At 32.6% G+C, this 14,607-nt stretch overlaps 1 protein-coding gene across 2 annotated transcripts in view; it reads right to left on the reverse strand.

The window, feature by feature from the left end:
- LOC131032470 (phosphoglucan phosphatase LSF1, chloroplastic) overlaps window positions 1–11,382 on the reverse strand; it is a 185,850-nt gene extending 174,468 nt beyond the window's left edge. For both annotated transcript variants that reach the window (XM_057963446.1, XM_057963445.1), the window contains exons 1-2: window positions 10,744–11,382; window positions 7,757–7,863 (exon numbers count right to left, since the gene is read on the reverse strand). In XM_057963446.1, the coding sequence (XP_057819429.1) occupies window positions 7,757–7,863; window positions 10,744–11,079 (443 nt within the window). In that variant the 5' untranslated portion in view covers window positions 11,080–11,382. The remainder of the gene's footprint in view (window positions 1–7,756; window positions 7,864–10,743) is intronic.
- Window positions 11,383–14,607: the final 3,225 nt, after the last annotated feature.

Genomic DNA, 14,607 nt, shown 5'->3' on the forward strand with positions numbered 1-14,607 from the left:
ACTTTTTTAAATTATAAGTTATATGCTTAATTTTTAAAAATTATAATTTTGATTAATTTGATTAATTTGATTTTTTTTTAAATGTTTGATTATATTTTTTAAATTGAAATATTTATTTTAATATTTTTTTACAATTTTTATTTATTAATTTTTAAATAATAAATATAATAAATTATTTCAATTTAAAAAATATAATCAAACATTCAAAAAAATCAAATTAAACAAATTTTAAATTTTAAAAAATTAAACATATAGCTTATTATTTAAAAAAATTAAATATATAATTAACTATATTTCTTATTTTACAAATATAGCTTAAAAAATAGAAAAAATATAATAAATAAAAAATTATGAAAAAAATATTAAAATAAATTATTTCAATTTAAAAGATATAATCAAACATAAAAGAAAACACATAACTTATTATTTAAAAACTTTAAATACATTATTAATTATTTTTTGATAAGAAATACATTATTAATTATTAATTTATTAAATTTATTATTTTACATATATAACAAAAAAAAAATAATAATAATAAATAAAAAAATATTAAAATAAATTATTTCAATTTAAAAATATAATCATACATTCAAAAAAAAAACTTTCCTCCACCCCCCACGTACTTAGTCAAAAAAATGAAAAAATGTCACGGGAGTAGGGAAGCAAATTTCGGCACAGTTCCTGTAGGATTGAAGGGACAGCTCTAACAGTAGACGGTTATGGCATGGGGATCCGTCCAAAAAGGACTGGAGATGGCACGGATGTAGGGATGCAAATTTTCCCCTACATAGCCAGTGTCGATTTCAACTGCTCATTAAATTTAGATGATGCTTCAGCAGCAAACAACAATAACTAATTAAGGAAGGTGTTGTGGTCTTTAGTAAAGAATTTTTTTCGATGATAATCCCTAGGGAAGCATGCTTTTGATGAATCCGTTTTTCTCCAAAATTGCTCGTAGAAAGGACAGCTTTGCATTAATGATTGCATCATTAGTAAACAGTGGTGGTTGTTTGGATAAATCTTAAATGAGGAATGGCGTGTGTGCTTGGAGACATGATTTGGAGCACATTAACCACAAACCAATAAGTGGAAGGGATTTTCGGGCGTGTGAAAGGACGGTGTAATGTATGTTTCCAACCAGGGAAGACGGTGATTTGATAGGTGACAGATTGAGTGTGCGATTTCTTGCCGATTCGCAATTACTTCTCTGACAAGAAATGAGTCATGGATTAGTTTAAAGGTAAAATGGTGTGGTTTTGGTGATTATCTTAGCCATTTTCTCTGCATATTAGCGAAGGTGACTGTTAAAAACTAAGAGAAGGGGAGTTCATGGAGGCTAACTTCACAGTTAACACCAAGAAGCAGCAAAAGGGTTTCAAAGGGCCGGTGAGTAAGGAGAGAATGCAAGGGCTCCTCAGATTCAAGGAAGAGGAAGTGGTAAATGCGACTCTAAGGGTTCTAGGAAATTTGTTCATGGAGAATAAAAGGTGATGAAGAGTAAACCTGGATGTAATATCCATGATAATAGCTTGGGGTTTAGAGTTGGGTGAAGACACGGACATTATAAAATGGGTGGCTACATCTCTTTTTGAGGAGGAGCTGCTTGATGATTTGGACACGATTTTAGAGTGGGTGGTCCCAGGGGTAGGAATGGATTATTCTGAGGGGATAGAGGATAGTGTGGAGGCAACGGAGTTTGGAATAATTCCCTTTGTAAGGTGGATGGGTAAGGTTGATAAAGAGGCCTATGAATTAGAAATTGCAGGGGCTTGGGAGGAGCTTAAAGCAATCATTAGACATCATGAGCAGGAGGGGAATGATTTGACTCGTGCATGGCCAAGAGAGATATCAAGGAGAGGTCGATCCAGAAATAGGAGCAGGGTGCGATGGCATGTGAGGAATGCTGGTGGTGCTCGTGGTTTGAAGGATTTCAGAGTGGAAATGAACCCATGATAATCACAAGATAGTGCAGGGCAGCGAAGGTTTTGACACAGTCTACAATTTTGAATTGTGAAGTAGACTTTTCTGCTTATTTAAATGTTAATATCTTAAGATGAATTCCAGGACAGCAATAGAGCATAAAGGGTTTTATTGTCTTACCTCATTTTTTTGTAATGGCCTATGTAATGAAGTGTTTGTAGGCGGTTGGACTGAATGTAGTCTTCTATGATTTAGGGCTGCCTTCTCTGGTTTGAACAATAGAGATTTTGTTCTAGTAAGGGTGGCTAGGGTAGAATTGTTTTTTGGAAGATAGTTTAGGAGCTTCTAGTTTTTTGGTAGCATGGAGCAGTGAATGAAGCTCTGCCTTTAATCACATGTAAATATCATTTCTATATATATTAATAAAATAAAATATTATTACCGACCAAAAAGAAAAAATTTGTAGTGTTAGGTAATTTTATAATTTTGTGTAAAGAAACTTACCATTTCATTCACTCTCTCAAAAGGAAGTTTTCCCTCATAATTCAAAGAAAGGTTTTACCTTACATGCTATTCTATTTTGTGTCATATTAGACGATGCAAATTAAAATGCTAGTAGCGTGTATCAGCTCTAAAATTTCTTCAGCTTGTATGTAATTCTAGCAAACTTTATTCTATAGTGCTTTTGATAGACACCTTTTGGAGAATTGAAGATCACATAAGCTATCCAAGTCCTCCCCAAACTATCTATGTTGTACTCAAATCATGCAATCTATGATGCCCAAATATCCCCTGTATCAGCCCCAACACATTAATTTTTTCGCTGATTTCTGTTGATTATCAGATGCCCTATTATCAGCGCTCCTACCTACATCCATCATTTAACTGCTGCCAGTCGAAATCGGTGACAGTCAAAATCGGTGACAGTCGAAATCAGTGACTGCATCCAACTTCTATAGACATCCGCATACACACCTTGAATCATCCTAGAGCCACCATGAGTAAGATTTATGTTCAGCCTTGTGTCAACGATCTTGGTCGCAGAAAGTTCTCTCATCTTTGAGTTAAAATTTCAAATCTCCACAAACAGTGATTTTATAGCTTTAGTTGTCACATAGGAATATTTTCCACCACTGAACTCACAATCAGGGAACAACAACTCATTATCGAGGATCATGTCAAATAAGGCTCTAGAGTCTATTAACCAGGACTTAAACAATCTTCAAGGAAGATAATGTCACGTGATGTCATCTTGATATTTGACAATTTCAGAGACATGAGATCCTACAGTTATCAGTTTAACTCTTCCTCATATGATATCTTCAACTTTCATTGGCTCATGTATGCCCTTTCTTATTGCAGTTCCAACAAAATGCATTCTTCTTCTTACTTTTATCAAGAAATGTGTGACCTTTCAAAAATCATATAATAAGACTTTAATGTTCTTTCAACATGCTAAAATTGGTTTTAAACTCTCAATGACCTCTGGTAAACAAAGTTCATATCATGATGCCCCTTGGTAGATTTACTCTAGCTTTTATGTAATGTCCCCTTTGGGGTTACTTGCAGTCCCCTTATGTTAATTTCTTATGAATAAAGAGACAATTTACTCTAAATCAATTGCAAGAGACTTCTTTCTATAAAATCTTATATTAAGAGTTTGGATAGTAACAATATGCTGATTGCAAATATCAATTTCCTTATTACTAATGCAATGATAATAAATGATGGAAATGATCTTTGGATTGCACTGAAGTTCAATATGAATATCTGCTAAGTAATCTTATTCAATTGTATATTGATCTTGATGAATTCAATATACAAGACTAAAGGAACGTATTATAATTATATTGATCAAGTATGTATAGGTTTTGCTGTTTCTGAATTTCTCTTAATATGAATGCCAAAGCCTTATCCAATTTTTGGATGTTATGATGCTTGTCTTGCAAACTATCGAACAATGAATGATATTGATAGTGTGAACAATATTGCTGTTTCAGATATCACTGTATGAATATGCAAATGATCTCTCTTTCAATCAGCCTGATCGCTTGTCAGATGTACTTATGAAATGGCGATGACTTAATAATAGACGATCTATAATGATTGCTGTTCCTGATAATGCCTTATAAATATGCAAAGATATTACTGCTGTTCAGTCTGATAAGACCTCACAATTTGATATGATTGCTGTTTCTTGATCCTATCAATCTAACTTCTGCTTTTAACAATGGTTTGAAATCACTATTTCTGATATTAAATCTTCTTGCTTATGCGATGAATTCTGGTCTAACTGTGATCCTTAAGGGATCGGTTGAATGCTATATCAAAAATCTGATAATGTATTCATGCATTTGAAATGGATGGAGCTTTCCCTAATTGGTAATGTTAGTTCCTGATGCATCCAAGTTTGGTATTTCTGCCACTCTACTTGAGCACTCAGACTTGAATAAGAGTAAAATATAAACTCCTCACATCTTCTCCACATATCTCTCATTCTATTTTATATCTTTAATTTTCATAAGAGTCGCCTCCCTCCATATGAGGAATCATATCTCTTTGTTTATTAATAAACATAATTGTTAGCTCAAACACATCTTTATCACTGTTTTTTATCCTTTAATCACTGACTTGCCTTTCCTTAGCATTTGCACCTTTTTTCATGAATAGATGTCCAAGATAATCTTAATGATCTTAATTGCTGCTCCAAGTCATTCGATAGTTGTTTCCCTTCTTCACTGCTAAATGTATTAATGATTACTGCATATAATCGCTTCTTCTTTAATATTCTGCATGACATATGAATGCTGCCAATATAGCTTCAATATGTATTCCTTCACATATTCTTCTTTCCTAAGCATTGTCTTCATGATCGATGCCCTTGTGACTGAAATGATGTATAAATTGCTGCAGTCATAATCATTGTTTTGATATGCTCCAACTGATGCGTTCTTACAAGCAATCGTTATCCTCTCAAGATCATAATTGTTGTACTATTGATTGCTCTTTAAGTATCTTCCTTTATTGCTGATTATGAGAATCAGCTTATTCACTGCTCCTTATTCACATCATTCATAAAGATAACACAAGGAGCTTTCTGATACTGTTCACTTGTTTGGTTTTACGGATTGGATGGGGTCATCACATTCCTAGTTTCTTGACCTGCAAACAATAGTAATCACTAAAATTTGACATTAGAAATATTAGTTATCAAGAAATTAAGATAATAATCATATCATAGTATTATTTATATTCAGTACATCATAGCATAAACAATATTCAGTTCAATACATTGCAGTACAACCCTCAAAGCCAATCACATAGTGAATTTCTTAGAATACTTGCAAATAGCAATATTAATAGGTCATCCTTCCAACTCATGGCCAACTTGATTAAGGCCACATCTGCCCAATAGCCTCTTCTAGATTAAGCTTGTAATCTGTCCTACTACTAATTGCAATCACAAGATTGTTCCATTAGTCCAACATCCCACAAAGTAGAATGCTGTGATCATCCTTCTCAAACATGTGCAGGGCCAATTGGTGTGGGTTGGCTTACTAACATATTTACAGTATTCAAAATCTTGATACCATATTGAAAGCATTCAAATTGTCAACAATACTATCTCCTTCACCATCCTAAGAGGATAACTTTAGTGACTCTAGTGGAATAACTTAATTTCTCCTCAAATAGTTCTTTTGTAGTTTAAGAACCAGAAATATTACAGAATCTGAAAGCCTTAAGGGAATTGAAGCACACAACTTCAGATCTGATTTTAACAAATCCTAATCTGTATATCAAATTTCTTTTCTTCCAATTTTGGCCTAACTTTAGTCTACTTTTAAAGAGTCTATGCCTGTCTTCTAGACTCAAGCAAAATCCCTGCCTCCAGTAACTCCAAAATCAGATCCTAACTGGAGTAACAATTTTAGTGACTCTAGTGGAAGAACTTAATTTCTGCTCCTATATTTCTTTTGTAGTTTAGGAACCAGAAATACTATAGAATTTGGAAGTCTTAAGGGATTGAGGCATGCAATTTCAGATCCATTTTTTGTGAATCCTAATTATCAATACATCAGATTTCTTTTCCTCCAATTTTAGCCAAACTTTAGTCTCCTTTTAACTTTTAAGGAGTCTGCCTGTCTTCTAGACTCAAGGAGCAATACCTGCCTCCTAGATCCACAAAAACAATTTTTACCCTGGTAGAAAGGATATATGACAACTATATCACACATTCATTCAATGAATATGGCAAGTACCTCCTTAGAATAAAAGAATCACTTCAGTCACCATCTGTGGGGCTTCTTCCAGATTATATGATCACTTTTCTTCCAGTGTCCAGTCTATCACTATTATGCAGATTTTGATTGATCTCTATCTACCTTCTTTTGCTCCCCTGATCAAAGATGTTGGCCCTTTTTCTTCATGATGTCATCACTTTCCGGAACAGATCCCTTTGTGGAGGCCCAAGAGCCACCCAACTGATTACTTTCTTCTTTCAGTTAATCACAGATGTCGGATGTATTAAGTGCTCTTTGGATTTTACTGATTCAAACAGAAAAAGGCAAATCAGTGACATATCATTCATCTTTACATTCTACTACTGCTAAGGATCCTTGATTCTTCAAGTGTCATTCTAATGGTTGTGGTTCTATCTCCTCTCAACATTGAGGGCCTCCTCTTTACAGCACAGATATCAAGGTCGAGCTCACCTTACTAATTTCTTTCCTACCACTACCAGTTCTTCAGCACTGAGTTTTAGGGGAGGTTTTTTGCAAAAATCAACTACCTTCCAGTATTGTCCGACCCAACACTCTTAGCCCTAAAATCTTCTCAATGAGCATTCCCAAATTCTAAATCATTAGTTCAATTGTAATTGATAATAATATCATGAACTCCTTCAATACATTCCAAAGTACAAACATCTAATAATTTTCACTTCCTCTCTGGGATGCTCATCTTTTGCTCTCACATCTGTGTGGAGTCCTTCCCTCACACTTCTATTTATTCTTTAACTTGTTTCGAAGGCAACCATTTTAGGTTTGATCCCATTTGCCTATTTCTTTGTTTTTCATGCTTTTCTTTACCTTTAGTGTGTGTTTTGAGTCTAGGTCCCTCTTTGCCCTCATACTTTGTTATTGTAACAAATGTACTTTTCAGTATCTTTGACCCATTTTTGTACATCAAGACTATTTCTTTCTTTCTTTTCCTTTTGTATTTTAGACCTCAACATCTAATTGCAATGCCTTAATTCTGATTGTGCTTACTAACATATGATAATAAAGTCATATTAATACATCTCACATGTACGCCTTATGTCTCATCATGCTTACTAACATACTACAATAAATTCATATTAACACATCTCTCACGTAAATCCTAGCATTTCTATGATTTACATGTAGCCACATACACAAACAAGAATGAGGCAAGTGCTAGAGCTATAAAAAGTTATTTACATCCAATAAGATATTGAAAATTCTCACTTAAAATTTTCAATTTGAAGTCCAATAGGACAACAATAAATCTCTTAGCAACAAAATATTTGATGAAGATACAAAGGTGATAGCCTTTATGAATAATTAACTTTTACCAAAATCAAATGTTATATTGCTCTATTTCCTTTTCTTTGTCATGTTACTAGTAAAAATCAATTTATTATTAAGAAGGATGTTGCATACGTTTGAGAACATATAATTTTTGTTTATTCCAATTTATAAATAAAGCCCCCAAAGTCTTAAAAGAGGTTCAATACACTGGAGCATTATGAAATTGACCATTTTTTAGCATTTCTTTCCATCAAGCAGCAAGAAAGAAAACATTGAATTCGTACATTGTGTGATTGAAATCTTCCACTTCCATCATTCCATCACCAGACAAGCTACTTATCTTCTTGAGTACATCTCCCACCATAATCATCTTTGATTTTTCAGCATTACCCTACATCACAGATAAATGAAGCATGAAATTTAGCCCTTTTTTGCCTGTAATTCATTTTTGCATCAAACTAGAAAACAATCAAGGACTGTGCAATGTTGCTCGTCAAATGCAATGAAAAGGACCATTCAAATAAAAATAGATCATATGAACAATGAATTACATCAATATATAAACATCAATTTGTGTGCAACTGTAAACTGTAAAGTGTTGGACTGCTGGTGAGAGCGTAATACTATATTGGGGATGACCCATGTTCAATTCCCTCCACAGGCACATGTAACACAGTACGTAGTGTAAGTGGTTACATAAAAGGGGTTAGCCTATATTAAAATAAATATGAATACACAATTAAATTAGTGTAGGTTTTAATGAACACTTTATAAAACTATAATTTTGTAGGCATATTAGGAATATATTTGCCAAATAGATTGTATTAATGTTGTTCAATAAGATTTTGTTCAATGAAAAAAATATTTTAAGATGTTCTGGGTACATATAAGGAGCAGCAAGTCCTAAGAAGATTCAGTAGTTATGATCATCAGCTATAATCACCCAAGACCAACGGATTTTCTACCAGATTTAGAAAAACCCTTAGCCATGCCGCTCTTTTGAAGCATTGTCCAATTGCATTACACAGTAATGTGAGTTCATTATCTTGTTTTCACTAAAAGGATAAGAATGATTTCTCTAATTTAGATCCTTCATGCACTAAGCAGCTTCAAATTCAACAATTCCTCTGCCCTAGGTCCAAACCTTGCACCACTAAATTACAATCTACTTAATATGGAGATTCATCTATTTCAGGAGCTCAATGATTCATTTGAAGATCCTTTTGGAATTGACAAGTAACTTCTACGGGTATGATATTTTGTTCAGATAGTTTAAATCCTCTCATTCAACATTTAGATTCTGTTCAAGGACGTCAGAATCATAATTTATGGTTTGCATTTATTTTGTATCAACTGCATTCCATTTTCCCCTGTGTCATCTTGGAAGCTACAATGTGGTTCTAAGAGCTGCATCAAAATTGATGATACTTTCTGCTGAAAGGATGAAATGATGGGACAGGCACATGGGCTAGTTTATTTTATTTTTCCACACTATCACATTGGCTTCTTATACAGCCATAAATATTGTGCACCTATCTTTCTTAGAAGATTCCTACCTCTAGAAGCTTCCTATATAGTATATCTCCTTTGCAATTTGTATGTATATAATGCAAATGAGCATACAACATGTAGTCATGACAATCTCTTGTATTTTTTTTCTTTTTGTGTCTGCAATTTGCATATCATAAATGTTATTAATAATGCTCTCAGCATGACTTGAAAGTTTGAAACACATAAGTCACCACTGAATTCACACCATTTCAATTAGTGCATGACCAAAAAGCATAGTACCAATGGAATTTTCAGTCCCTAGTCCAAAAGTGGCAAAAGTTGATAAACTGGGGAATATCAAATCTTGAAGGAAGGTTACAGAGCTACTCAGAAATTAGAGAAAAAAAATATTTCTGTATCCATGAGAATTTGGAGGGCATAATGCATAGTTGCAATGCTCTTCACAAGTGATCAGGTATTTATCAGTTTAAACGTGGCCTCTAGGAGAACGAATAGAATCAACTCTTAGGCCAGTTACTCCTGAGTTTTTCTTCATATGACAAATTTACAATTATTGTTTAACATGTTAAGCTATTCTTCAATCTGAGGAGTCATTCCACATTTTTTTCAAGTATTAAGTCTACTTCTACTGTTGAACATGCTGAGCATTTCTTGAGTCTTAGTGGCATGAGTATGGTTTAGAGTAAAAGCATAATTGCATTGTGGGGAATTAAGAGGAATGGGTGCACATTTAAAATTTGAGAGAGATTTACAATGCTGGATGCGGCATTAGAGTAGGACCAAGATCCAGGACCTTCCACTTCCCAAGTAAAGAATGATACTAGTAAATAGAAGTAGACACATAAATATAAATTTTATGTTGCATATTTCTGTTGTGTGATGTTGTGGAGGGTTAGTTCATCAGGAGAGCAAATTGTAATGTTTGCCATTCCCAAAATATTGATAAAAATTTTGAATTGAATTTTGAAAAGCTTTAGTTACATTGCTCTCTCTCTCTCTCTCTGAAAAGCTTTTAAGGTGTAGGTAATATTGATAATTAAATGATCGAGAGTGCAATGTAATGTTTGCCATTCCAAAAATAGGGATAAAAAAATTTAACTTGATTTTTGAAAAGCTTTATAGGTGTATGTACCATTCTCTCTCTCTCTCTCTCTCTCTCTCTCTCTCTCTCTCTCACAAACACACACACACACATTCATTCATTTTGAAAAGGTGTACTATGCCCTCTTGTTTGATAATATCATGATTTATCTAAGCTTTACATGTGTATATACCAGACCTCAAAGAAATTGTTGTTAGTTCCAGGCCTTAACTACCTAAACATCCAATTTTAACTGTAAGTATATTTCTCATTGCATCAAAGCTATTGCTGAAGTGGGTAACAACTAGGCTATAGACACTGGTAATAGAAAAATAAGTAGGTCATTCCAGAGCAATCATGAATGAGGGAAATGTATATGAAACAGAGATACTATACCCACGTCGCATTGAGAATCTCTACCAGTCCTTAGTCCACATTGAAAACTCATCTATATTGTAATAATCCAACCTATATTGTTCTACGTGTTTAAAGCTCATAATTGAAATCCAAGGCTATTTGAAGACACTAGTCAAATGGAGGAAGGTTTGGCACCGTAAAATTGGATTCAGTCAAACTTAAATGGGCTCAAATAAGAAAAAAGTAGAATGAGAACATTAAACTTATGGGCCCAGAACAAGGCAAAAAGGAAAATTGAGAACATTGAACTTGGTCACTTACTCCTTTTTTAAGGGCATGAACAAAGATTGTGCCATTGATGGTCTGAGCAAATCTGATGCCCAAGGGCTTGTCAACAGTGATCATGTACTCGTTTAAATTCATGCTCTTTGCATTGAGAGTGCTTGACATTGCTTCTACTCTTCTTCTTCGCCTAACTAGCATCGCTCTATTTATCCTTCTGTGAGAACACAAATCCCATGATCTCCATTGAGCGCCTGAGAAACTGTTCCTCAAGACGACCCACTTATTCATTTGCTTGAGTGAAGGAATTGAACCCCCAAAAAGAAGTCTAGCCTCCATGGGAACAGAGCTTGGAAGCTCCACGAGCAGCACCATTGTTCGGCCTGTGCTCGAACTTTCTACCACGATGTAGCCTTAGTGTAATGTCAGTAGAACCAATCGAGTATGGTTGTGCAACATATGATCTTAACTCTTGGCAGAAATTGATTTGTCATCAATATGTCAAAGTCCAAGATTCGGCGCGTGGGTAGAGAGAGACCTCGGAAGTCCAGTCAGTGAACTCTCCACCGGGCCCTAAAAACTAGGATTTTTGTTTCAATTTTTGAGACGCTGTATTAATATTTTTTTGGCATTGACTGAAGCCAATTCAATTTCGAGATGTGTAAGATATGGATTCTTTCCAGTGAGCTTGGAGTGGAGTGTACTGGACCTTCATGTGCATGCAAAAATTTGAGTTTTTTTTATTATTATTATTATGTATTATATTTATTTTAGAAAATGTGGAGTGACATGTTTTCATGTGGATATTTTTTATTATTACTATATTTATTTTAGAAAATGTGGAGTGGCATACGTAATAAAAAGATTCATGTGGATAGACTTCTCTTCGAGAGTTTAAAATATTTAATAAAATTATAATAGGAGTATTGAAGGGCTTAACAAATAGTTAATGGCGAAAATTGTGATATCATAAGTGTATAAATGGTATATTTTGAGTGAAATTTAATTTGGTTGGGAAGCTTTATTATTTTTTACTAATATCTATTAATATATATATTTTTTTTTTTAAATCTAAGTAAGATAAACAAGAGATATCAAATTGTAAGATAAACAAAGAGATATCAAATTGTGAAAATATTTAATATTCATAAATAATGATAATAAATAAACTGTTTAGAATGAAATCATGTATTCAAATGCTTGGAGAAGTCTTATTAAAGTGTAAGTGCAAATTGATTGAACTAAGTACATTGGACCATGCATTGTTTTGAAAAGAACTAAAAATTAAATTGATTCTAACTTCAAAAATATTACATATGCAATTTATTATGCATGAAAAAAAATTGAGTTTAAATGACAAGAATTGATTTAAGTCATTTAATTTAATTTTAGCTATTTAATTTAAGTTAATTTATTTTAATTTAAAAAGATCTTGAAGTAAGTATTTATAAGATGTTATAAGATGTATTTTTTGCACTTAATTTAAGTTATTTAATTTTATTTTATTTCATTGAAGTTATTTAATAATTTAATTTAAGTTATTTAATTTAGTTTAAGTCAAGTTATTTAATTTTTTAATTTAAACTATTTAAATTAATTTAATCTAACTTATTTAATTAAATTAAAAAGGGTCTTTTAAAGTAATAGTTTAAAAGATGTCTTTTTTCTACATAATGGATCTCTAAGAGATGTCCTTGACATTGAGAACTCTTATTTTCATGCATTAAGTGTCACAAGCATCTCAAATTTAATGTTTTTTTTTTGTTTTTATTGATGCACATTTTTACATCCATATGATATGTGAGTGTAATGCCCTCTTACAACATCTTAATATTGTTTATTTTTTATTGTCAAACAATTTTAAAAATATAATAATATTTTTTATAATTATGACCATTTTTTATTTCTTTAATTTAATATCTACTAATATTATAATGTATTAATTTAATATTATATTAGTATTATAATATATATACAAATATATAATATTTTATAGTATATAATATATACTAGCATGCCTATCTTCAAAGGAATATAGGTAAAGTACACCAAAAGATATCATATTTATTCATTATTTCACTTTAAAATTTATTATATTATTATATTGTAATTAATATTAATTTTTTTTATTTCATACATTTAAGTGTCACAAACACGTCAAATTAAATGCTTGTAGTTTTTATTAGAGAGACATTTTTTCATCCATATGTTAGTATAAGATGCCTTCAAGATTACTATAATATGATATATTATTAATATAACATATAAAAATATTATTAATCTGAAATGACAAAAAAATTGTAGGGTGCACAGGGCAAAGGTGGCAAAATTGGTAAGAAGAGATTTGAAGGTGTAACAACCAAGAGTTCGAGAATAGAAAAAATATTTAACTTTTACTAATTCAAGAAAAGAAATTCATATATTACATGTTCAACTAAAATTGAAATCGTTAATATGTAGCTTAACTTCAACTAACCATTCAACAAAAAAGAAATATTAACTAACATCTAACAACATCATAACTGAAAGTAAAGAGAGGGAAAAATTAAAAATCTTACAATTTATCAAACTTTTCATTGAATAGATGCTTATCTCATTACAATGGGAAGAGGGGGAGCATCATCAAGGGCTTTTCCGCTCAACTACGGACCCAAGTCCCTCATGCTGCTTTCTACTAGAAAGGCTCGATCCTTCACGAGGGAAGCAGATAGAAGATAGAACAATGCCAATGATCCTCTAAGCCTAATGTTTAGAATCTACACCGACTAATTGGTCATACACTATAGGTACCTCCTAACTTTGGATGACATTCTGGCTAGTAATGTATTTGACTCTTACGAACTGACGGATGCATGCTGACTGTTGAGCCACCTTGACCAAGGTTTTCATAATTAGCACGAAGAGTGTCGTCAATTTACACCACCCTTACTCGACTTATTTAAAGAAGAGTTGCGTACTTGCAACTTTTTCAAAAGTCCAACTGACCATAGTAAACTAATCCAAAAAGGTAATGGTTTAACTCCATCCATGGAGAGACTATCTTATGTTCTTAGCAAAGTGTGTTGAATTTATCATACTAGGAATGGTTCTGTCAGTTATATCAGACTGCTCAAGATTACTTGTTCCTTGAGTAAGTTTGGCTTATTACCACAAACAACTTCATTGATTATCGGGATAGAGCTATCCCAAAGACACGGTCGACCTTGACTTACATTCACAATGGAAAATCAGAACATCACAAATCAGAAAATACAGACTACCTTTAAATCTAAGATCATCGAAGATTTAATAGCATAGTACAAATCAAGCAATACGAATACCTTATTCAAATTTCAACGAAGATAAATATAACAAAACTAATTTGGAGTTACACGTCATGCTCTTAGATAAATATTAACAAGGTAGACAACTTCACATACTTCATGGCTCGGTTAATGAGCTTCTAGATCTCTTAACTTGAATATTATTAATTAGTATGTCGATAAGAACCCTACGATTACAATGTCACTATATGATGTCTCACAACAAATCATGCATATTGGAAGTAGCTAACAAGATCATAATCATCAATAACTTTTCTTAGACAAGCATGCATCTTCATACCATTGATTTAATCACTGAGTAATTATTAAGAATGATTTCAACTCAATCAAGAAAACAGAGACAGAGAGACAGCAAAGATTTCCTTGCCTGTCACAGCAAAGATTTCCTTGCCTGTGAATTGACAGAGAGAGTTCCAAGACCTTCTTCGAGCTTGATGCAATCAGCTTGAATACTATACGATGCAGCAAAGCTTCCAAGCAATATTCCATGCATAGTCAAGAAAAAATTAATGCTACCCAAAACCTCTTATTTCACAATAAAAAATGAAATAGAATGTTTAAAGATTTTAGTAGAGCAACA

This window comes from Cryptomeria japonica, chromosome 3 (genome assembly GCF_030272615.1).
Source record: "Cryptomeria japonica chromosome 3, Sugi_1.0, whole genome shotgun sequence".
NCBI classification, from domain to species: Eukaryota; Viridiplantae; Streptophyta; class Pinopsida; order Cupressales; family Cupressaceae; genus Cryptomeria; species Cryptomeria japonica.